General features: G+C 39.3%; 4 protein-coding genes across 4 annotated transcripts; all 4 read left to right on the top strand.

Annotated features, from left to right (window-relative positions):
- Positions 1-7,102: 7,102 nt before the first annotated feature.
- On the top strand, positions 7,103-7,537 carry LOC141587653 (uncharacterized). Its single transcript, XM_074409127.1, has one exon. It carries the CDS (start codon positions 7,103-7,105, stop codon positions 7,535-7,537), a length of 435 nt encoding a protein of 144 aa, XP_074265228.1.
- Positions 7,538-11,287: 3,750 nt separating this feature from the next.
- LOC141587652 (F-box/kelch-repeat protein At3g06240-like) lies at positions 11,288-12,520 on the top strand. The gene has a single exon (XM_074409126.1). It carries the CDS (start codon positions 11,288-11,290, stop codon positions 12,518-12,520), a length of 1,233 nt encoding a protein of 410 aa, XP_074265227.1.
- Positions 12,521-16,805: 4,285 nt separating this feature from the next.
- Positions 16,806-17,846, top strand: LOC141587651 (F-box protein At2g18780-like). The gene has a single exon (XM_074409125.1). It carries the CDS (start codon positions 16,806-16,808, stop codon positions 17,844-17,846), a length of 1,041 nt encoding a protein of 346 aa, XP_074265226.1.
- A 1,494-nt stretch (positions 17,847-19,340) lies between these two features.
- Positions 19,341-20,570, top strand: LOC141587650 (F-box/kelch-repeat protein At3g23880-like). The gene has a single exon (XM_074409124.1). The coding sequence runs from the start codon at positions 19,341-19,343 to the stop codon at positions 20,568-20,570; it is 1,230 nt and encodes a 409-aa protein (XP_074265225.1).
- The last annotated feature ends 3,691 nt before the right edge of the window (positions 20,571-24,261 follow it).

Below are 24,261 nucleotides of genomic sequence, written 5' to 3'. Positions count from 1 at the left end.
CTACTTAACTGATAGGTACTTCATTTCCATGTGATTTATTCCTTTAGAGTATCTATCATTTTTCGAAAAGAAGACAGCTGCGGCATTATCACAGTAAATTTTCAGCGGCCTTACAACGGAATTCATAACGCTAAGCCCTGAAAGAAAGTTCCGCAACCATAAAGCTTGAATAGTAGCCTCAAAGCACGCTACAAATTCAGCTTCCAGAGTGGATGAGACGATAATTGTTTGTTTAGCACTCTTCCAGGAGATTGCTCCCCCAGCCAAAGCAAACACATAACCAAAAGTGCTTTTCCTTGAGTCCACACACCCTCCAAAATCTGAGTCGATATCCAAAGAACCTCAAGTGATCAAGATGTCTATAAGTGAGCATTTTGTTCATTGTTCCCTTTAAGTACCTTAAAACTTTCTTAGCCGCGCTCCAATGACCCATTCCAGGATTGGACTGATATCGACCCAGCATACCCACTGCAAAACTTATGTCAGGTCTTGTACAAACTTGTGCATACATTAAGCTTCCAACCAGAGATGCATAAGGAAAGTTTTTCATGGCATTTTGTTCTAGTTCAGTCTTAGGACACATATTCAAGCTGAACTTATCCCCTTTCTGAATAGGAACATCATTGGGATTACATTTTACCATGTTAAATCTTTCTAAGACCTTCATGATATAGGCTTTCTGAGACAATCCTAATGTCCTTTGTGATCTGTTTCGACATATTTCCACCCCTATCACATAGGACGCCTCTCCCATATCCTTCATCTCAAAGTTGCTTGATAGGAAATCTTTAATTTGACGTAGTAGTCCCAAATCACTGCTCGCAATGAGTATGTCATCGACATATAAGACCAAAAAATGCAAACTTACTCCCACTGATCTTCAGGTAGATACACTGATCAACAGTGTTTTCTTGAAACCCAAAGGAGGTAATGGTATTATGGAACTTAATATACCATTGCCGAGAAGCTTGCTTAAGCCCATAAATGGATTTCTTTAATATACAGACTTTGTCCTCTTTGCCATCAATAACGAAGCCTTCAGGCTGAGCCATGTAGACTTCTTCTTCCAAACTCCCATTCAAGAATACCGTTTTCACATCCATTTGATGTAGCTCCAAAATGAGCTACTAAAGCTAATATGATCCGTAAATAATCCTTCTTAGAAACTGGAGAGAAGGTTTCATTATAATCAATGCCTTCTTTCTGATTAAAGCCTTTAGCTACCAGTCTGGCTTTATGTCGTTCAATATTACCTAAGGAGTCGCGCTTGGTCTTAAAGACCCACTTGCAGCCGACAGCCTTATGACCTATTGGTAAATTGACCAACTCCCAGACCTCATTCTTAGCCATAGACTTCATCTCTTCTTTCATGACATTAATCCATTTATCGGAATCATTAACGTTCATAGCTTGTGAAAACGTAACCGGATCAGTATCCATACTAATGTCAAATTCACATTGTTGTAGATATACTTCATAGTCATCTGGAATAGATGACCTTCTAGGTCTTGTGGACCTTCTTAATACTATTTCAGGTGCTGTATCAACAACCTCAGTGGCGATGTTATCATTCTGGAGTGAAGGGTTATCAACATTAGGTTCCACAATATCGACTGAGTCAACATTATCATTATGTGGAACTTCATCAATAAAAATTGGGGGCAAAGGAACTGGAATTGCCACCCTAACTTCATTGACGACGACATCCCTTACCTGATCACTCCCACTAACTTCGCCATTCTCAAGGAATTTGGAATTTCCGGTTTCAACAATTCTAGTCTTGTGTGTAGGACAGTAAAACCTATACCCTTTGGATTTTTCTGGATAGCCGATAAAGAACCCACTAATGGTTCTAGGATCAAGCTTCCTTTCATGTGGATTATAAATGCGTGCCTCTGCTGGGCATCTCCATACATGTAAGTGTTGAAGACTCGGTTTCCACCCTTTCCACAGTTCAAATGGTGTCTTTGAAACTGCCTTACTGGGAACCCGGTTTCCAACATACACAACAGTCATAAGGGCATGCATCCACAACTTCATGGGTAGATTGGTATTACTCATCATTGTCCTCACAGCCTCTAATAGGGTCTGATTACGCCTCTCAGCAACACCATTCATCCATGGAGAACCAGGAGTTGTGTACTCAGGGACAATACCCAAACTTTCAAGGAGTTTTGCAAAAGGACCGGGATGTTGTCCTGATTCATCATATTTGCCATAACACTCACCACCCCTATCTGACCTTATGATTTTCACTTTCTTTCCTAATTGTCTTTCCACCTCCTTAATGTAAACCTCTAAAGCGTCTACTGATTTAGATTTTTCATGCAAAAGGTAAAGAAAACAATAACGTGAATAATCATCGATAAAAGTGATGAAATATTTCTCTCCACTCATGGAGGGAACATCAAATGGACCACATATGCCTGTATGTATAATCTCTAAAAGAGCAGTGCTTCTTGTGGACCCTTTCTTGGTGTGTTTGGTTTGCTTACTCTTAATGCATTCCACACACGTCCCAAAATCCGTAAAATCAAGAGAAGGTAGTATATTGTCTTTAACTAACATGCTCATCCTTTCCCTTGAAATAAGGGCCAAACGTTTATGCAACAAGAAAGAAGAACTTTTATTAGACCTTCCACGTTTCGAACTAACATTATTATGCAGGGAAACATTATGAGAAACACAAAGAGATTCTGGAAATAATTTATCTAAATAAATACGATACAATCCGTTTTCCAAAATCCCAGAACCAATAAAAACACTGTCTCGAAACATACTGAAACAACCTTGTCCAAAACTTAATCTAAAACCATCATTATCTAACTTAGAAACTGAAATTAAATTGCGTCCGAAAGAGGGAACATAAAGTGTATCCTCCAAATTCAACTTAAATCCAGTGTTTAATTCCAAGCTAAACCTTCCAATGGCTTCTACGGAGGCTTTATCTTTATTCCCCATGTATAAGGAGGCCTCATTTGGCTTTATGGTTCTTGTCGTAAGGAATCCCTGTAAGGAATTCGAAATATGTACATTAGAGCCCGAATCTAGCCGCCATGTATTAGAAGGAACTTTAGCATAATTTGATTCAAAACATACTAAAGCCAAAGGCTTACCCTTCTTTTCGAACCAATTCTTACGCTTTATGCAGTCATTCTGAAAGTGCCCAGATTTCTTACAGAAAAAGCAACTTTCCTACTTCTTAATATCCTTATTTATGCCAGATGCAGACAGCTTATCAGAAGGGCCAGACTTCATGCCCTTTCTGTTTCCAAACTTACCCTTAGATTTCCCGCTTTCATGATGCACATGATGTGCTTGGGATAAGCCAGTACTCTTACTTGAGGCATAAGCCTCATCTTTCTGTTTGATTCTTGCTGCTTCCTGAACCAGTTTATTGGTCAATTCATTGACACTCCAAATTTCTTTAACAGTGTTGTAATGAAGATGGAAAGCATCAAACTTATCAGGCAGAGAGTTGATGATAAACTGGGCGAGGAACGGATCCTCAACTTTCATGCCCAGTTTTCCCAACTTAGCTGCCAGATTCGTCATGTGTAACACATGCTGCTGCATGGTGGTCACACTCTCATTATACTTAGCAGTGGTAAGTTCAGACATAAGTCTTCCTGCTACCGCTTTATCGGTAGTCTGAAAGTGTTCCTTAATGATTTCCATGTACTTACTGGCTATGTTACAGCCTGTCTCCGAAATGGAAGACTTAATGTTTGGTGCAGTGGTAAGACGTAAAAACTTTAGGCAACGACTATCAGATTTCTTCCACCAGTTATATTCTTCAAGTACTTCTTTACTCGCATCGATGGGTTCGGTTCAGAGAGCATCCCTGTAAGCACTTGATCGAGTTCAAGGATCCCTAAATAGAACTCGAGATGCTCTTTCCATTCTGAGTAATTAGTACCATCAAGTTGTGGAACTGCATGGACAAAGTTATTGAGAGAGCTTTGGAACGGTACTGCATTATGAACAATGCTCAAAACATTAGGCTTTGAGTTTAACACACAATATCAATTATGACTAAGACTTGAAACTTAAATGAGTAATTCACAAACATTCATTAGGCAAGTATAGTATCTGTGGACAACCTACACATGCTTAATTGCATAATCGAATATACTCTTCTTAATGAGTGTTTCACTTTAATGTCAGGTTACCTGTGGGTAAAACCTTAATACAAGTTAATTTACCCCTTTAGATGCTTAGTCGGATATTCACTACATAATTTGAGTCCACTGTGGTGAACCTCAACCTAATGTGAATGTCCAATATGATTCCTTTATGAGACTTGATCGCGTACGAGAAGAAATCACTGTGGTGAATTTCAACTCGTCATAATGCGAATGTCTCTTTCATTTGATACCAAAACTATATATATATATATATATATATATATATATATATATATATATATATATATATATATATATATATATACATAATTAGTATGTGTGCTTACAACAATAATGTGATAATTTATATAAACTTAACTGACATAATAATATTAATATCATACGAGCATACATAATCAATCATGAGGTATCGTAAAATGTAATACGAGAAGGAAACTATTCATGCGGAAGATCTTCGATCGAGTGAAACATTAGCTCGATCGAGAACTATTATCGATAAAACACCTTGATCGAGTGACCTTAATACTCGATCGTGATGTGCACTCTTGATGTCTCTCGATCGAGTGACACATTAATTCGATCGAGTGACGCACTAATTCGATCGATAAAAAATTCCCTCGATCGAGTACTCCTCAAAACCCGACATGACGATTTAAACGCAATCAACAATCAAAAACATCATACGAATCGAAATAATTCGATTAGGGCAGCGGAAACAATCATAATCAAAGGATATATAATCAACCATGAATGAAAATAATAACATCATAATTGAAACATTAATCAGAACCATAACTGCAATCATAATCCTGCTCTGATACCACATATAAACAATAATTATAGGATCTTGATTGCAGCGATAATTACTGATAGATACATACATGGAGTAGTCATTAGATCTGATGAGGAGGTTTCTTAAGAACAAGAAGATAAATCCTAATGTTTTGCCTTCTCCTGCCTTCCTTACTCTCTAATTCTCTTTCTGTGTGTTTTCACTCAATTAATATGAATTAGGTTAAAACCACAAACAGGTGTGATCTATTTATATAGGTGGCAGGAGGGGCTTAAATAGATAAGTGGGCCTAATATGTTAATGGCCTGTAAACATTAACCGTAATCCACTTATTCTATTACTCCCAATAAAAACCCGAAACATTATTTCTAACCGTTTCTAATTAAAGTGACTGACATCAGTAATTAGGTCCACATAATAGAGAATTAATAATTCTTACACTTTTCCCTAGACTTTCATGACGGGGACCTTATGTAAATTGCTTTAAATTAGAGGTGTTTAAATATGGGTTTGGGCCGGATATGGGCTGGGCTCATGTTAAATTTTTGGCCCACGGACAAGCAGGTTCGAGACGGGTTAGTGGGTTGAGCCTTTGCATTTTTTTTAAAATGCCTTATACGTATCCGTTTTTTTAGCGGGCCAGATTCAATGGACGGGACGACCCATAAACAGCTCTATTTAAATACACTTAACCTTATTTTGGTAATTTAGGTTGGATTTAAAGCACATTTATGAAAAAAATAATTCAAGTTATAATTCATTAGAGATCTAATTTCATCCGAAAATACACCGACCATTTGACTAGATAAACTACATTCCAGTTTATTCCAAAGTACTCAATCAAACAATCCCAATTATCCAGTATGGATCCCCTATCCGACTTTTATGTCCATGTATGTACTACACGAATTTTAAAAAAAAAGTACTCCCTCTATATCACACTATGTTTTTCTCATTTACTTGTTGATGTGTTAGAAAGTAAGTGGTGTGACACGTACAATGGGACACCATATGAGAGAGATGATCCTCACTACCTAAAAAGTACAAAGTATAAAATTTTGTAACATGATTTTCATATAATTACATTTGTTATCAAAAAATCTTTTTTATAAAATTATAATTTCAACAAAATATAATTCGGAGTAATGTATAACTACTATAATAAAACACGGTCAAAGGAAGGGAGGGAGGGACAGGTGGGAGAGGGAAGGAAGTTTGGGGAGTGGTTGAGGGCTTCACCGTGGCGGATAGGAAAGAGCTCTAAACCTGAACATGAGAAATCAGGTTCGTGTGCAAGGCAACTGTTTGTTGAGGAGGAAGGAGGAGATAAAGAGGTGGAGGCTCTGGAGCGTATGGTGACTTTGCTACGAGGGGTCTCTCTGGGCGGCAAGCAGGTGACACGGGGGAGTAAGGGGGAAAAAGAGCCTGAGGTGCAGAGTGGCGAGAAGGGTACGAATGATCTGGTGTTACAGGAGAGGGAAGAGGGCAGAAGGGAAGGAGGGCAGCCTAGTATGGCCGAGAAGGGTGTGAGTTTGACTCGGAGGAAAATTGTGAAGGTCAGGAGAAACGCTACGAAAGGGCAAGGTGGTGCAGGGGTAGAGGGACGAACTGTTGTGGGAGGGAAGAGAAAAGAAGGAGGAGAGGGTGGTGATGAGGTGTTGGCAGAGGTGGCAGCGAAGAGACTGAACTGTGGAGATGCGGGACATGTTACTGATCATTTGAAAGTAGCGGATGCTGGCGGAGACCAGCACCGCTAACAACAATGAAAACCTTAAGTTGGAACTGTCAGGGGTTGGGCAATCCCCGGACAGTTAATACCCTCCGGGATTTGTGTTGGAGGGAGTGCCCGAACATTGTCTTCGTTATGGAGACAATGATTGGTGAGAGGGAGTTAAATTAAGTTAGAGGAAAATGTGGTTTTACTAAGGGGTTGTGTATAAGCAGTAGAGGGAGAGCCGGGGGTTTGGGGATGTGGTGGAGGGACGTGGAGGCGGAGTTAATCTCTTATAATGACAACCATATCATGATAGAGATTAAAGATGCTAGTGGTGTACCGAAGTGGGGAGCTGTGGGGATCTATGGGTAGCCCGGTAGTGAGGATAAACATAAAACTTGGAGTATGGTGCGTCAGTTATACAATATGAGTACGATCCCGATAGTTATGTTCGGGGATTTCAATGAGATTCTCAGCCCGGAAGAGAAGGAAGGGGGGAGCCATAGAGGGGAAAGACAGATGGATGCTTTTCGTGAGACCTTGGATGACTGTGCCCTAAGGGACCTGGGCTTTCGGGGTAATCGATTTACGTGGCAGAGAGGGAAATCTATACGCACCTTTGTTCGAGAAAGGTTGGATAGGGCGGTGGCAACGGAGTGTTGGTGTGAGTTATTCCCGAGAGCCGAGGTTTTTAATTCTCCAATTTACGCTTCAGATCATGCCACCCTGATTATTAAGGGTGGTGATGATAATGTAGATGTTTTGAGAGGGCGCAAGCAGTTTATATTCAAACCTTTCTGGCTTTCGGATGCAGGGTGTGCGGAGGTCGTCTCTGAGGCGTGGCAAGAGGGGACGAGAGGAGATGTGGAAGAGAGGGTCTAACATTGTGCAGGGAGGTTGGCATCGTGGGCTCGGCGCACTTTTGGAGACATCAAGAGGAGACTTAAAGAGAAGGAGGAGGAATTGTTAAGGTGGCAGAAAAGAGACCCGTCGGCAGATATGCTAGAACGATGTCAGAATCTGGTAAAAGAAGTTGACAAGCTACGCATGCAGGTGGAAACGTACTGGTACACGAGGGCTAAGAAACACGAGTTACGGGATGGAGATAGAAATACAGCATATTTCCACCATAAGGCAAAACAAAGGAAAAAGAGGAATAGGATTTTCAATCTTGAAGATTCTACTGGGCGAGTTTGTAGGGAGGAAAGCGAACTTTGTGAGATAGTGAAGGAATACTATGAAGAGCTGTTCTGTTCCAGCAGACCTGTGGGAGTGGATGAGGTGCTGCAGCGGGTTTCGAAGGTTGTTTTAAGGGAGATGAATCAAGCCCTTGATAAACCGATTACCGATGAGGAAGTAAAACAAGCGGTCTTCAATATGCATCCTCACAAAGCCTCGGGACCGGATGGTATGAGCGCTTTATTTTATCAAAAATTCTGGAATATCGTTGGAGGGGAGGTGTGCTCGCTGGTTAAAAATTGGTGGACTGGAGGGGTTGATTTACGGAGCATAAATTCCACCGCTGTTGTGCTCATTCCAAAGTGCAACAATCCCACTAAGATAACATAATATAGGCCTATTAGTCTCTGTAATGTCATTTATAAAATTATATCTAAGACTCTTGCTAATAGGCTTAAGGGGTTCTTGAACGGTATTATCACAGAGAACCAAAGTGCTTTCACGCCGGGTAGATTGATCACTGACAATGCCCTTATCGCGTTTGAGTCGTTTCATGCTATGAAGAGAGGGGGTGAGGGGCGAGGTGGGAATGTAGCTCTCAAATTAGATATGAGTAAGGCGTACGATAGGGTGGAATGGGAGTTCCTAGAGGCGATGATGAGGCGTATGGGCTTTTCCGAGAATTGGTGTAGCCGGGTTATGTCATGTGTCACAACTGTTACGCACTCGTTCTTAGTGAATGGGAAGCCGACTGAGCTGGTGATACCGAGCAGGGGTCTACGACAAGGGGATCCGATATCTCCATATTTATTCTTAATTTGTGCGGATGCTTTCTCTTATCTTCTTAAGGATGCTGCGGAGAAGGGCTTGATTCATGGCCTGCGGGTGTGTCGTGGGGCTCCTCGAGTCTCACATTTGTTTTTTGCAGATGATTGTGTTCTTTTTACAAGGGCAAATTTACGAGAATGCTCAAAAATCGCTGAAATTATCAGCTTATATGAGGGAGCATCCGGTCAGAAAATTAATTATGATAAGTCCGAAGTTGTCTTTAGCAAGAAGGTCACGAACAGCTGCAAAGAAACGATCCTTAGTGCACTCGGGGTAAGGGAAGTGGATAAATATGAGAGGTATCTGGGTCTCCCGACGATTATTGGAAAGTCCAAGAAGGCAATCTTTGCTGGCATCAAAGATCGAATTTGGAAAAAGTTACAGGGATGGAAGGAACGAATGCTATCAAAACCGGGTAAGGAGGTCATAATTAAGGCGGTGGCTCAAGTTATTCCGACATACATGATGAGCTTGTTTGTGATACCGGAGGGGATTATTGAGGAACTTCATGCGACTATGGCTAGATTTTGGTGGGGTTCTTCGGAGAGGGAACGTAAGCTCCATTGGTGGTCATGGGATAAAACTATGTCAACCGAAGAGTGTGGGTGGTATGGGCTTTCGAGATCTTAAAGTTTTTAACCATGCGCTATTGGCAAAGCAAGTGTGGAGGATGCTCTCTAACCCGACGTCGCTGGTGAGCTGTATCTTTAAGGCCAAATACTTTAAGCATGGCTCTATTCTTGAAGCACGAAGGGGCCACGACCCTAGCTATACCTAGAGAAGCTTATGGAATGCGAAAGCTCTGCTTATGGATGGTCTGAGGTGGAGTTGGGGACGGTAGAGGGATTCGGGTGTGGGACAACGCATGGCTACCAAGTGATCACAGAGGGGGTATACCCACGCCAAATATTGAAGCCTTACCAAACATGACAGTAGCTGAGCTTATTGACCAGGAAAATCGAACTTGGCGAGAGGAGAAAGTCAGGGAGGTCTTAAACACAAGGGATGCGGAACTGGTTCTCACAATTCCTATTAGTCGCCATGAAGAAAAAGACCAACTTTTCTGGTGGCCGGCAAAGGATGGTGAATACTCAGTACGGTCGAGCTATTGGCTTGGACGGAGGGTTGTATCTCCGGTGGATTTGAGTAACGAGGAAGAGGAGGTAGCTTCTATCTGGAAGCTAATTTGGAAGACGCAAGCCCCGCCAAAATTGCAGCACTTTGTGTGGCGAGCATGTGCCAATATCCTAGGAGTGCGTGCTAATCTAGTTCGCAGACATTGTGGAAATGACCCGAGGTGTGGTACGTGTAATGTGGTGGAGGAAACGGTTAAGCATGCCCTCTTTGAGTGTGATTGGACAAAGGAGGTGTGAAGTACCAGTGGTTTCAGTGAGCTTCTGTCCGAGGTCCAGGCGGGTTCGTGTGCTGGAATAGTAAGACAAGTGCTTACGAGATTGGAGAGATTGGAGGGGCTCCGGTTCCTGGCAATTGCAAGGGGTGTTTGGTATGTCCGAAACCTACGCACTTTCGATGAGGGGAGCCCAAATGTCGGGGTAGTCATTATAGGAATGGTTAGAATGGCCATGGACTATGTCCATTACCGGTGCGAGGTGAATGGAAGTCCTCATAACATTTCACAGGAGGAGGGGTGTGCGTGGTCAAGACCGGTGGAGGGAGTCATGAAGTACAATACGGATGCAGCTGTTTTCGAGAATGGGGAAATTGGGTTAGGGGTTGTGGGTCGAGACGCGGAGGGGAAGGTGATTGTGGTCGGCTGCAGACGGGTTAAGGCGCAGTGGGAGCCATCGATAGCAGAGGCCAAAGCCGTGGATTATGGGGTGGAGATAGCAACGAGAATGGGGTCAAGGAATGTGGTCATGGAGAGCGATGCCAAGACGATTATTGATGCAGTGAAGGAAAACCGAGTCACGAGAGCTCCTCGAGGGCTGTGTATTGCTGATATTCTTTTCTATGCAAATTTCTTTACTACCTGTGTTTGGTCTCATGTGAAGCGAGGGGGAAATACAGTGGCGCATACTGTGGCTAGGCTGTGTTCCTCAGTAGGAGAGTCTATGTACACTGAAAATTTCCCGGATGCTAATTTGGCATTAGCGGAGTTTGATTTAATATAAGTATCCCTCGTTTTCCCTTAAAAAAAAAATAATAAAACACGGTCAAAGTTCCGTTTTGAAGACCGTGGAAAAAGTAAATCGGAAGGAAAATATATATATTTCTTCAAATGTTAGATCTTAAAGAGAGAATTTTTTTTTTCCAGTTAAGAGAATATTGCGGATAGAACTTTAGATATTTAAGTGTTTTTGTTTAGTTTCACTTAAAGTTTGATTTAGTCAGGGGTTCGATTTCTAACCTTTGCAAATGAGGATTCGATTCCCAACTCTTACGAATGAAAGAGTGGTCTACCCCGAGTCATGTTTCCTTAGCACCTAAAAAACTACGTACAATTTTGGGCCAATCCAGGAAAAATAGATTTGACCTAACATCGACTCATCCATCATTAATTTCCATCTGTATAAATCCTTTTACAAGCTCCAATTAACCCAATCGCCGTAATTTATCCCTCGTCAATTTCTTACTGTTCGATCGTAAACTTAGTCCTGTAAAATTATGGAAACAATGAACACCGAGAAGAAAGCCAAAACTTTGCAAACCGCCTCTGAAAATTTGAGCTCAATTTTCTTGCTGTCTTATATGCCACCGGAAATATTGACTCAGGTTTTCGCAAATTTGGCAGTGAAAACCGTAGTGAAATTCAGATGCGTCTGTAAATCTTGGTGCTCGATTATTGATCACCCACATTTCATATCCATGCATCTTAAACATACCAGTGTTAACTGCGACAACAATAAAAACTTTTTAGTCGTCAAGGGATCGGTACGCGATGAAAATACAGAGTGCTTTTCGACTGTTCTTCAGGCTAACACTCTTAGAAAGACTTCTCGTATTTTTAAGATACCCTGGCTATATGGCGGGTTTTATATCGCAGGGATTTGTGATGGGCTGCTATTAGTGAAACATCACACGAGAAATTTAAGCTTGTTGAACCCTTGTATTCGCAAATCATTGATTCTTCCTAAAACCCCACATCCTCCGAATTTGCCCCACACCGCTATGTATATTTTTGGGTTCGCCCCTAATAGTAACGACTATAAAGTGGTTGCAATCGAATTTGGAAAAGGTCAAGCTGACGAGACTACTAAGATTCATGTTGCAGTTTATACACTTAGTGATCAACAATGGACTGTTAGAAACAACAAGTTGAATATTGACTTTCCGTATGTTAAGCGTTTGTTAAAGGGCTATAGCCACAAGTATAAATCAAATGCGACTTACTTTAAAGGGGAAGCACACTGGCTTGGAAAGGATCAATATCAGAATAGTAACCAGCGGAAAAAATCAACTCATCTTATTTCCTTTAACTTTGATAATGAAAAATTCACTATTTCGGAGCTGCCCTTTGCTTCTAACGAAAGAGAGTCGTCAAGTGCCCTGTTTCTTCTTGGGGAGTCACTAGCGATTTTCAGTATTTCCTCTGTAAGGTCCAACATAAGGGTGCTGGAAAAGGGGGAATGGACTATGTGGTTTTCGGGAAATTCAAGCGTGGATGGGTATAAATTATTCAGGTCCAACGCCCGTGTTTACTCGTGGAAAAACGTATTCTATTGTGAGACTGATGGAGGCGGCCGTCTTATTTGTGGGAAGAATTCCTACAACATCGCTACTTGCCAAGTGCAGAAGTTGAGTAACTCTAAGAGCTTGTTTGTTGAAGTGGAAAAGTATTCGGAGAGCTTGTTGTTGTTCAAAGGATACGGAGTCAAGGATCTATTGTCATTCCCATGAGTGAAGGAATCTATATGCTGATAGATAATAGATTCCGCATTGTTATTATCTCCTCTCGCTGTTGGATTTGCCAGCATTGTTATTCATATTCCTAGAATATTTTTGTAGTTGATTAGTTGGTTTTAATGGAATTTTTTGGCAAATCGGGGTGTTCTTTTACAAATTAATTTCCGATTTGGGGTCGGTTTCAAACTAATTTAGTCCAATGGGTCCACGTCATCACTTATACTTTTTTTTCGTGTTTTTATATGAAGATGTTAGGATAGTTAGCTGTTTTAGCGGTTATCTAGCTCCTCCTATGACTGGATTTTCGGTTTCACTTGTTGTTTTCTTCCTACTCTTGTTTAACTTAGAATATAATTTGCGCAGATTAATACAATAGTTCCATCAGGAACTATTTTTATTGTGGTTTCCTGTATTACTATAAGTTTGATTGAAGAGACAAATGTTCCTCTCTTGAGAAAGAGCCTTTCTTCTGATCCAGCTCCTGAGGTCGGAGAAACATATGAGCTGGCTTTGCATAGAATTGAAGAAATGAAAATCCCGGTTCTAAGAACATCCCAATGGACAACCACAAAATAGAGCAGCTTAGTTTGCCAAGTCGGTTTTTTAATCTCATTTGCTCTTCGACTACATACCGCTGCAGTGGTTGGCTACAACACTTTTTAGCTTGTCTTTATGGGTTCCACATTAAAAAAAATTCCTCTACTAAAAACCTTTACTTAAATTATCAATTACACCTACGCATAATTCAATTTTTTAAACTAACTCCCACGTCAAATTTTTTTTAATAATTTACCCCCAAATTATTTGCTCAGGTTATATTTTGCACCATTTACCATTTTCAGGCAAAAAAAATAAATAATTGACGATTTTGCCCCCGCGTCTTGCTTTCTCTTTCTCTATACAACTTTGTAAACAAACAAGTGATCATTTCCAAACCATTTTTGATGACTAATCACTTCAATGTATATAGAGTTTAAAGAGGAAGGCCTTCAGAAGACATGCTGTGGAGATGCTAACAACAAGTATAACTTCAACATGAACAAGCTTTGTGGAGCGAAGGCGCGTCAGTTTATGCGAACCCAGAAGAAAGATACAGTTGGGACGGAATCCATCTAACCCAGCACGCATATCTGCATATGGCTCAATACCTTCTCAAACGCATTGTTCCTGGAATCCTTCAAGTTGTTTAAGATGATTATTCTGTTTTTTATACTAGGAGATTAAATTTTTGAGTGCATTAGAGATATTTGATTGCGTTGCTTTAGTATTAGTATGCAAGTTTTACTTAGTGAATTCAACAGAGTTTTGATTGTCTCTGTTTATATTTTGTTATCCAAGATTTCACAAACATTAATGAATTGTTAACAATCAATTAACATCTTGGCCTCTAAATAGGATTACAGCCTTAACAGTTGACACGAACGCTTTTGCTTTCTCTTACTCTTCTTTCCACCTCATTTTATGGGTTCATCTAATTTCCCCAAAAAATTTCCACCAAAAATTTTCCCCAAATCTCCATCATAATCAAGCAATTGATGAAGATGAAGAACCAATCGAAATCCTAATTGAACCATTCACTAAAGAACATAATCATGATTGTTGCGGATTGAAATGTGGTCGGGAGCGAAGAAGGTGTTGATGGAGCTGCAAAGGACGATATCGGATCGAACTGTGTCGTGTCAGCTTGCTGCGGTTGGGCCTATGACTGGGAGTAGTGGGGCGTGGCTGGGTTTGTTGACGTCGGTTGGGGTTTCAGACGGAGTATACATACACCGAGAAGAGAATGATAGAGATGGGAAAGTGGGGAAATAAGTCAACAATCTACTTAATAAAAGAACAAGGGCAAAATCGTCATATTTAAACACAAAATTTGAATTTTGACGGAAAATTAGCCTGAAAATAGTATTGGGTGCAAAATGTAACCTGAGCAAATAATTTGGGGTAAATTATTAAAAAAATTGACATGGGAGTTAGTTTAAAAAAGTGGATTAAGCGTGGATGTAATTGATAATTTACTCTATTTCTTACTCCAATGACAAGCTACTACTTGATTGCAATTTTACAAATATTGCAAGTACGTTTCTTAAGAAACCATTAAAATTGCTCTAATGATGCAAAGACTGAAAGACATCACCTAATTTGTCTGCTGATCCAACCGCTCCCACTTCTTATTCTTCCGTCTTGATCTAAGGTTTGCGTAGTTTATATCACTTCATTTAATTTGTAGATTTTGTCTAGCCCTAGCTTCCAAATTTGAGCCACCATGTTTTCCTTTAGCATCTCACAAAAACTTTTTCTTTTTTTTATCGCCCAAAAATTACTAATATAGCCCGAGTAAATGACGTTATTAGCCTTCTATATTAAATAACCAAAGGATAATATTAGGCGTCATCGGGTAACCCCGAAATTGGGTGCCACCCTCTCACATGCATCCTTTATTGAAGGGGTCCCCACTTATTGCATGTGAGAGGGTGACGGGTGGCGCCCGATCTCAGCGTCACCCTCTCACATGAAATAAGTAGAGACCTCTTCAATAAAGGATGCATATGAGGGTAAGGCTGAGCATCGATCCAAGACCGGACCGAACCGGATCAAAGACCAAAAATAAAAATTAAGTGGACCGAATACCGGACCAAAAAAAATTTGGTCTTGGACCAGACCAAACCCGAAATATTTGGTCCGGTCCGGTCTTGGACCGAAATGGACCTAAAACTAGTTTTTCCACTATTTCGTATATGATAATTACATTTTATTCCGCTAAATAAAATGCATTTAAATAATTAAGCTACTCTTTTTATGAAAATCATTAACAATACTAATTTATAATGTCCTTTGAAAAAATGTTACTTAATTTATAATATTTTAATGATTACTCTTTACAAACATGGAATTTGGTCCAGACCTAAATTAACCGGCCTTGGACCGGACCGGACCAAAGACCGAAACCTGAAAAAATGAGGATCGGGGACCGGACCAAAATAATTCGGTCCGGGTTTGATCCAGACCAAATGGTCCGGTCCGGTCCATTTTTCCTGTCCGAACTTAAATTTGCTCACCTCTATGTGAGAGGGTGACACCCAATCTCAGGACTATCCGGTGACGCCCGATCATTATCCTAACTCAATAGGTAAAAATACACTAAACAACCCTCTCTCCCGCTACCCCCCCCCCCCCCAACCCAATAGATACTATTACCCTACTATCTCGTTACTAATACTCCCTTCCATCCAGACCAAAAGTAACATAGACTCACTTTTTGTGAGTGGAAAAATAAGCCTATTTTACCTTTGGTCGGGAAGCTACTTATGGTTTTATGATCAATCTTTTAAAATAAGTTGGAGTTCTAATATCGTAAATTTTTACACCTAAAAATTCTTTTAAACTCAATAAATTCTTATATATTCAGTTAACTTTTATTTCAACAAATGGTTATTTGATTTAATGAAATTAAAAATTTAATATTAATCGTAAACAAAATAGCGAAAAATCTTAGGGGTCGTTTGGTTGCCACTTAGAAAACATAGGCATTGGAAAATCCCATAATTTTGAAAAACATGGGTTGTTTGGTTGCCATAAATTTTGGAAAATGTAGGAATTAGCACTTCCCAGGAACTTCCAATGCCTACATGATGTGGGAAGTTGCTTACCTACTCCCCCCTTGGTCATTGGAAGTTCCTGTGGAATTTAATTCCTACATGAGCAACCAAACACTTTTCCGAAATTCACCCGAATTGGATGAGGGAACTTAATTCCCATGAATTGTATTTTCCTAGGAAAATTAAGTTCCTTGATCAACCAAACAACCCCTTAATTTAAGGTCCAGTTTGATCTAAGACCAAAAAAATCAGATTTAGGCCAGTTCAGGACCGAAAGTTTTAGGTCTTTAGTAAGATCCACTTAATTTATTTTGTCGGTCATCAGTATAGTCCGATTCAATCTGGTCCGGTCTTGGACCTATGCTCAATGCTCACCCCTACCTAAGGACACATGTGTAAGAAGCCGTAAATATAAATCATTCATCCACATGTATACTTACCAAAAACCCTAGCTTCTTGTTAAAATTCACCCAATCGTCCATATGACAACAGTTAGAAAGCCAACACATTGCAAATCATCTCCCAAAATTTTGAATTCAAATATCTTGCCGTCTCAATCCAGTTACCTGCCACCAGATGTGTTGTCTAAAATTTTCGCAACTTTGCCAGCGAAATGCCTAATGAGATGCAGGTGCGTCTGTAAATCTTGGTGTTCCGTTATTGATGACCCTTATTTCGTATCCATGCATCGTAAACATAGCCGTGTTAACTGCGACAAGAATAAAAAACTGTTAGTCCTTAAGAGGTCGGCAAGCAAGGGAGATAAGATGTCCACTTTATCAATTCTTCACGCTAACACTCTTAAAAAATTAAGTCGCATTTTAATGATATCGGATCTCTATGGATACAACATTGTAGGGAATTGTAATGGGTTGTTATTAGTACAACGATATCGTACTTGTTCCTCGACAAAATTGCAATTGTGGAACCCTTGTATTCGCAAATCATTGATTCTTACCGCAATCCCAGTTCGCCCCAATTTGATCCCCCGGGCTATGTATTTAATTGGGTTTGCCCCTGGTAGTAAAGAATATAAAGTGGTTGTGATTGTATTTGAAAAATGTCGGGTTGAAAAGACGACTAAGATCCATGTTGCAGTTTATAGACTCAGTGATCAACAATGGACGGTTAGAAATGACGGGTTGGATATTGACCCTTCGTATTTTGAGTGTTTGTTAGAGGGTTATCACCGCAAGTATAGATCAAATGCAATTTACTTTCAGGGTAAAGCACATTGGCTCGGAAATGATCAATATGGTAATAGTACTAAACGGAACAAATCAACTCATCTTATTTCCTTTGACTTTGATACGGAAAAATTCACCATTTCGGAGCTGCCCTTTGCTTTGTACGAAACAGACTCATCAAGTGCTCTGTTTGTTCTTGGGGAGTCACTAGCAATTTTCTGTATTTCCGCTGTAAGCTCCTGCGTTAGGGTGTTGAAAAAGGGGGAATGGACTCTGTGGTTTTCGGGAATTTCAAGCGAGTATGGTCATAAAGTATTCAGCTCGTATTTGGTTGAGTACTCATGGAGAAACGTATTCTATTGTGAGAGTGATGATGGCGGTTATCTTATTTGTGGGAAGTATTCATACAACATTGCAACTTGCCAAGTGCAGAAGTTAACTAAATCTAAGAGCTTTGATTTTGAACTGGACACGTATTTAGAGAGCTTGGTGTTGCTTAAAGAATGCGGAGTCAAGGATTTGATGTCGTTCACATGAGCAAAAGCATACTATTGATGCTGGTAAATACTAGATTTGCTATTGTTATTCGTATTTGTTGTTTTTTTTCTTATTTCTTCCTACTCTTGTTTAACAATTGAATATAATTGCGCAGATTAATATTTCCGTCAATGTCTATTTTTATTTTAGTTTCCGGTATAACTAAATCTGGTTCGGCAGATTGAAAGCCGAAGTTCCAGGTAAAAAATGAATGTGTCTTGTAACAATAAATTTGAGAATAGTTTCTGCACAATGGAGCAAGATTCTAATTCTGCAAGAAACAACCAACATTGCCTCAGAATGGTTTAGCACCAAATGAGACGGGGCTCAATAAAAAGTCGGAAATGCACTTAAATTGGCAAAAACTGAAGCAGCTTGTGATAAAACAGCTCTGTTCGTTTCCACACAATTTCTCTGTTCGTTTTGCACAGTCCCCCACTTACCTTATTGTTGCCAAAACAGCAGCTCACTACACTCCCTGTCCCTCCATTTCGGAGATGTCTCACAGGCGGGAGATTATCCATTATCACTTGCTAATCTCTTGTATGACGTTACATTTCTTCGAAGTCATTTGATTTTAAAATGTTTCGTCATGTTTACTCCAAGAAGCACGCGAGTTTGGGACCACGATAAAAAAACAGTCAGTGAAATAAACATGGACTAATGACCTTTATATTGGCTTACAATCTATAAAACTAAGCAACTTTTATGAGAGAGGTCTCTCACTAACATTAATGAGAGACAGTCTCTTTTGAGAATTTGTGAACAACTAATATACCCAATGAGGCCATAATCCACGACTAAAAAATAGGAAATATCTTAAACTAATTTTGGAACAATACTCCAACATCCCATTGGAGGTTAAAGATCTATCTATCAAGTGAGCGACATTTCCGACTCTTTATCGACTCTTTTAACTACATTACCGACTCTTTTAACATGAGGAAACCATACCTCTTATCAAACAACTGGAATAATTTTATTTTACCTAGCATTTATACCATCACAAATATGAGTGAAAAACTTGGCCAATGTCTTCCACCTCCAAATTAGAAGAAAATACATGGAGTATTTTCTTTTATTAATTAATTAAATGAAATGATTATAATCCAATATTTGGAAGTAATAATTTATTTACAAGAAAAATACTGATTTTCTTTCCTAATTTTTATTTTCCCTCTTAATCCTGATTTCTTTCCTAATTTTCCCTCTACATAAAAATAGATATTCTATCATATACACGGGTGTAACTGTATCAATTTCCCCAAATATACGGCCAATACAAGAGGTCCGCTAATAATAGGAAACTAGAACCTCAATAATGAAAGGAAGAATAATCATCAGAATCGGAATCAAGCTCTATAATAGCAAGAGTATATATAAACAATATTTCCGTCCCTAATAATTTCTTGCTGTGTTCACCCAATCGCCCATAATTTGTCCCTCATCAATTTCTTGCTGTTCGATGCTGAACTTATTGCTCCGGAAACAATAATGACAACAAATTGCAAATCACCTCACAAAATCCTGAACTCAAATTTCTTGCCGTCTGAATCCAGTTACATGCCACCAGAAGTATTGACTCAAATTCTCGTAAATTTGCCAGCGAAATCCCTAGTGAGATTCAGGTGCGTTTGTAAATATTGGTGCTCCATTATTGCTGACCCTTATTTCGTATCCATGCATATTAAATATAGCCGTGTTAACTGCGACAAGGATAAAAAACTTTTAGTCCTTAAGAACTCGGTCAGCATTCTCAGCAATAGAGAAAAGAGGTGCTCTTTGACAGTTGTTCAGGCAAACACTCTTGAAAAAACCCGCATATTTAAGAAAACGGGTGCTGCACATGGATACTTCGTTTTAGGGCGTTGTAATGGTTTGCTATTAGTGGTGCAACGATGTGGTCCTCTTCACCAGAAAGAATTGAGATTGTGGAACCCTAGTATTCGCAAATCATTGGTAATTCCCAAAACCCCACTTCCTCCGAATTTGCTCGACACTGCTATGTATATTTTTGGGTTCGCCCCTGATACTAACGATTATAAAGTGGTTGCGATGAAATATGGAAAAGGTGAGGGTGATGAGACTACTAAGATGCATGTTGCAGTTTTTACACTTAGTGATCAACAATGGACAGTTAGAAACAATGGATTTAATATTGAGTTTTCGTATTATGAGGGTTTGTTAAGGGGTTATCACAACATGTACAAATCAAATGCAATTTACTTTCAAGGGAAAGCACATTGGCTCGGAAAAGATCAATCTTCTGGGCCGAGTATTGAGCCGACCAAATCAACTCATCTTGTTTCGTTTGATTTTGATACGGAAAAATTCACCTGTTCTGAACTGCCCTTTGCTTTGTACAAAAAAGACCCATTAAATATTCTATTTCTTCTTGGGGAGTCACTAGCGATTTTCAGTATTTTCAATAGAAGCTCCGGCGTATGGGTTTTGGAAAAGGAGGAATGGACTATTTGGTTTTCGAGTAAGGATGGTTATATTGTATTCAGCCCCTATGCGTTCCCATGGAATAATGTGTTCTATTGTGAGAGTGATGGTGGCGACCGTCTTATTTGTGGGAATTGTTCCTACAACATTGTCACTCGCCATGTGCAGAAAGTGAATGAATCTAAGGATGACTCGAGTATAGAACTGGAAATGTATTCAGAGAGCTTGGTGTTGTTGAAAGGATACGGAGCCAAGGATCTGATGTCATTCCCATGAGTGAAGAATACTATGGATGCTGGTAAACAATGGATATGTCCTATCGCTACTCGTTCCTCTAGCATATTATTGTCGCTGTTTGGCTTTGATGTTCTTCATTTTGTTTCTGTTGATTGTAATTGCCTGCAACCTTGCAATGTGGCTGCAAAAGAGAAGGAATGTGTGTTAGTTAACTGTTGTATGGCTCTTTCTATTTCTTGCTTTCTCCGTTTCAATGTTGAGGTGGTACTTGAATTTAAATCGTTGTTTGTCCGATTGTGCAATTTTAGTATGTCTGATTGTGCGGAAACGTGAATATCCTGTGTTGGGCATCTGCTGCATCTGTGTCCACAACCCATAATAATACGATATTGTCCGCTTTGGGCCAAGCCCTCACGGATTTACTCTTGGGCTCCTTCCCAAAAGGCCTCGTACTATTATATTTTGTAGACACTTATAAAGATGAGCTTTCATCTTTATTCTACCGATGTGAAATGCAAAGCATGAAATGGAACAATTAGTTAATCTTCTATGACTCCGTCTCAACAAATAACAATTGTTGAGACGGAGTCAGAGGGGGATTGAAATTTTCCGTTAAGACGCCCTTCATAAACAAAAATCCCGCATAACCATATGACAACCTGCAATCATTCCTTCAACCAAAATCCCTCTTTTTTTTAAAAAAAAAAAAAAACAATGACGACAACAGAACAGGCCCCAATTTCATCAAGCACTAACAATCATCCGACTCAGATTTCAGAATTCAATTTCTTCCCACCCGAAATTTGGACTCAGATTTTCACAAAATTGCCGGCAAAAACCCTATTAAAATTCTTGGTGCTCTATTATTGATGATCCTGATTTCATTCACACGCATTTTCAAATTTCCCAAATCCCCAATTCTGGGAATAATAATATTAATAGATCATTATTAGCCCTTGAGGCTTTGGAAATCTATGCAGATCATCGTGCGGGGTGTTTGTTGACAGTTAGTCATCCCGAAACTCTTGAAGAAACCAGTCACATTTTCAGAAAATCTGATATTTACCGGTATTGTATTATTGGTAGTTGTAATGGTTTGCTCCTTGTCAGTAGAACTGGTGTTTTTTATGAATCCCAGAAAGTATTGAGAGTGTGGAACCCTTGTATTCGTAAATCATTGGTAATTCCCGCTTGTCCGTTTCCCTCGTATATGCTAGAGGATTGTGTGTATGTGTTTGGGTACGCTCCTGTTAGTAAGGATTATAAAGTCTTGCGATTGGATCACGGAAAAGTCGGAATGGAGAGGCTAGGAAAATGTATCTTGCAGTTTATAGACTCCTCGATCAACAATGGACTGCAGAGGTTCAGAGGTCTGGATTGCTTAGATTTACAACTGGAAATGTATTCGGAGAGCTTGGTGTTGTCCAACGGATACGGAGCACGCGATTTGAGGTTTTTTCCATGATTGAGTGGATGCTACTCTGTGTCTTACCAATGGTTTCGGGAAGAACCTTTGGCTGTTAGTCAAGCGACCTTAAATATGTCAACTGCTACGCATTCCTCTTGCTGTTTGCTTAGAGAGCTGAATTCTGCAGGTACAAGTTTTTATGATATGTATGCATCTGTTGTATTTGCTGCACCGCTACAGTATATATGAAATTCGCTGTCATTCTAGAGTCGAGACTCTAGAGTGTAAACATGAAGTACGAATTTGGATTACTGTTTTATGAATGAATGTGCTTAGTTGCATGCTGAGTTGTAGTATAATAAAGTTACTGATTGATTATGACATACTAGTAGGAAACTCATTGAGAAACCATAAATATATGATTGTTGTTTACGAATCAGAGCTGGAAAGGATGATTTGACACCATAAACATCTTGTATATGAGTGATCAGCATAAAACGAAGACTTGAGAGAATTTGGATTCATAACCTCTCGTGCTGTTGGAAAGTTGTGGTTATTTAACCAAAACTGACCAGTTGTGCAAAACATTTTAAGCAGGTGTGTTTGTATAATGTATAGCTTATGGTTCAATTTAAATCTGATTTGCCTACCTAATTTTTTCAGTCTGAATTACTTGATTCATTATCATTATTGTTGTGCAAAGTATATGAAGCCGAGGATTTGATGACTTTCCCATTAAAAAGAGAACCTCTGCTGGTAAACAATGGAATACTCGTTCTTCTAGCATATTTTTGTCGTTATTCGGCTACAAAAGAGAATAATTCGAGTTTGAAGCCACGTCTACAGAAATTCCAGTGTCAAAGTACGCAAATCTTTTGAAAGGTCGTTTCAGTATCACTTGCATTGACTGAACATTGTTAGCTAGATGTTGTGTGGCTCTTCTTACGAGTTACGACTGCTGTTTTCGGTTTCTATTGCTAGCTGATCAGAAGAGCTTGATCTATTTCTAACAAGTTTATTTCTGCTATTTATGTGGATTTTGAGGTGGATTGAGACTGAATCATGTATTTTAAAATTTATTTCTGTTTGTGTCTTTACTGTCATGTTTTATAATATGCCTACTTGTTGAAGGCTAGCACTATTTGGAGAGTAACATATGCTGGTCCTGACAGGAGAACGATGTTGACTTATCAGGTATTTGTTTTCGTGTAAACCATTCGATTTATAGTCAGGATATGACCGGGTAGGACACAAGGGTGGTGAACCAGAACCATCCCTTTCGAGTTTTAACACGTTTGCATTTGTATGGTCTTGACTGTGTGATGTCTAGTTACACTAGATAAACCCTTAACACTTGGTATTTATTATGTTGATGACATTTTATTGCGTCTTTTTTTTTCCATAAGTGGCCAAGATAAATAAAAAAAAAAAGGAGAGTAAGAGAATTCGAACATGTTATTTGTTTCCTTTTAGCCACTGGATTAACCCTTCTTTCGTATCCCTTACTATTTTATTATGTCTTGCTCGATAGGTAGTAAAGTTATACGGAGAATAAAATGTTACTCGTAATTGTTTAAGTTCGCGAGGTCTTAAAGTTCATCATTTTTAATGTACTAGTTGTTCCTCCGCGCGCGATGCGCGCGGAGTTCCAAAGCCCATCTCCGTCTTTTTCGAACTATCAAGCTTGCATATATTCGCTAAAGAGTGTTCTACAATATTTTCTCAAACAACAATTGTCTTCAAAATGGGCAATTAAACGTTGAGGTTTACAATTATCTATGTACTCCCTACGTCCTAGTCATTTGTTTACATTTAATTAAAATAGCCCTCACAAAGAATAAATGTCTTATAAATGTCTTGCTCGATATTGAGGTTAACATAGGATTCCTTGACGATTTAGGAGCCGACAACAGCAGCAACAATCACAGAAAAGCAAGCGTTTAGTTGTCGATGAAATCTTCTTGTTGTTTATAATGGTTTGTCGTGCAAATTTGTTAAATGGGATAGGATGTGGTTGAAACAATGTCTTGCAAAACTTTATGCAAGCTATCCATCTAAAGTAGCATCATTATTTCATTCATTTGGCGCTATTTTAAGTGTCCAAAGAAAATGGAGATCATTTAGTCATTTTAAATGATAATGTAGAGCAATAGATTCATTAAAAGTGATTAGTTGGTGACATTTTTTATTGGTTTTAAAATTTTATTAGGATAAAATAGCCATGTGAGACCATTAATTGTCTATTTGACATATAAATGAATTATGAAAATACGAAATTTGACTTTGAAGAGCTCGGACTCGGTCTTTGCTTCGATAAATGTT

The sequence above is a fragment of the Silene latifolia genome, chromosome 6, assembly GCF_048544455.1.
Source record: "Silene latifolia isolate original U9 population chromosome 6, ASM4854445v1, whole genome shotgun sequence".
Taxonomy (NCBI): domain Eukaryota; kingdom Viridiplantae; phylum Streptophyta; class Magnoliopsida; order Caryophyllales; family Caryophyllaceae; genus Silene; species Silene latifolia.
This window is presented reverse-complemented; position numbering and strand designations above follow the sequence as displayed.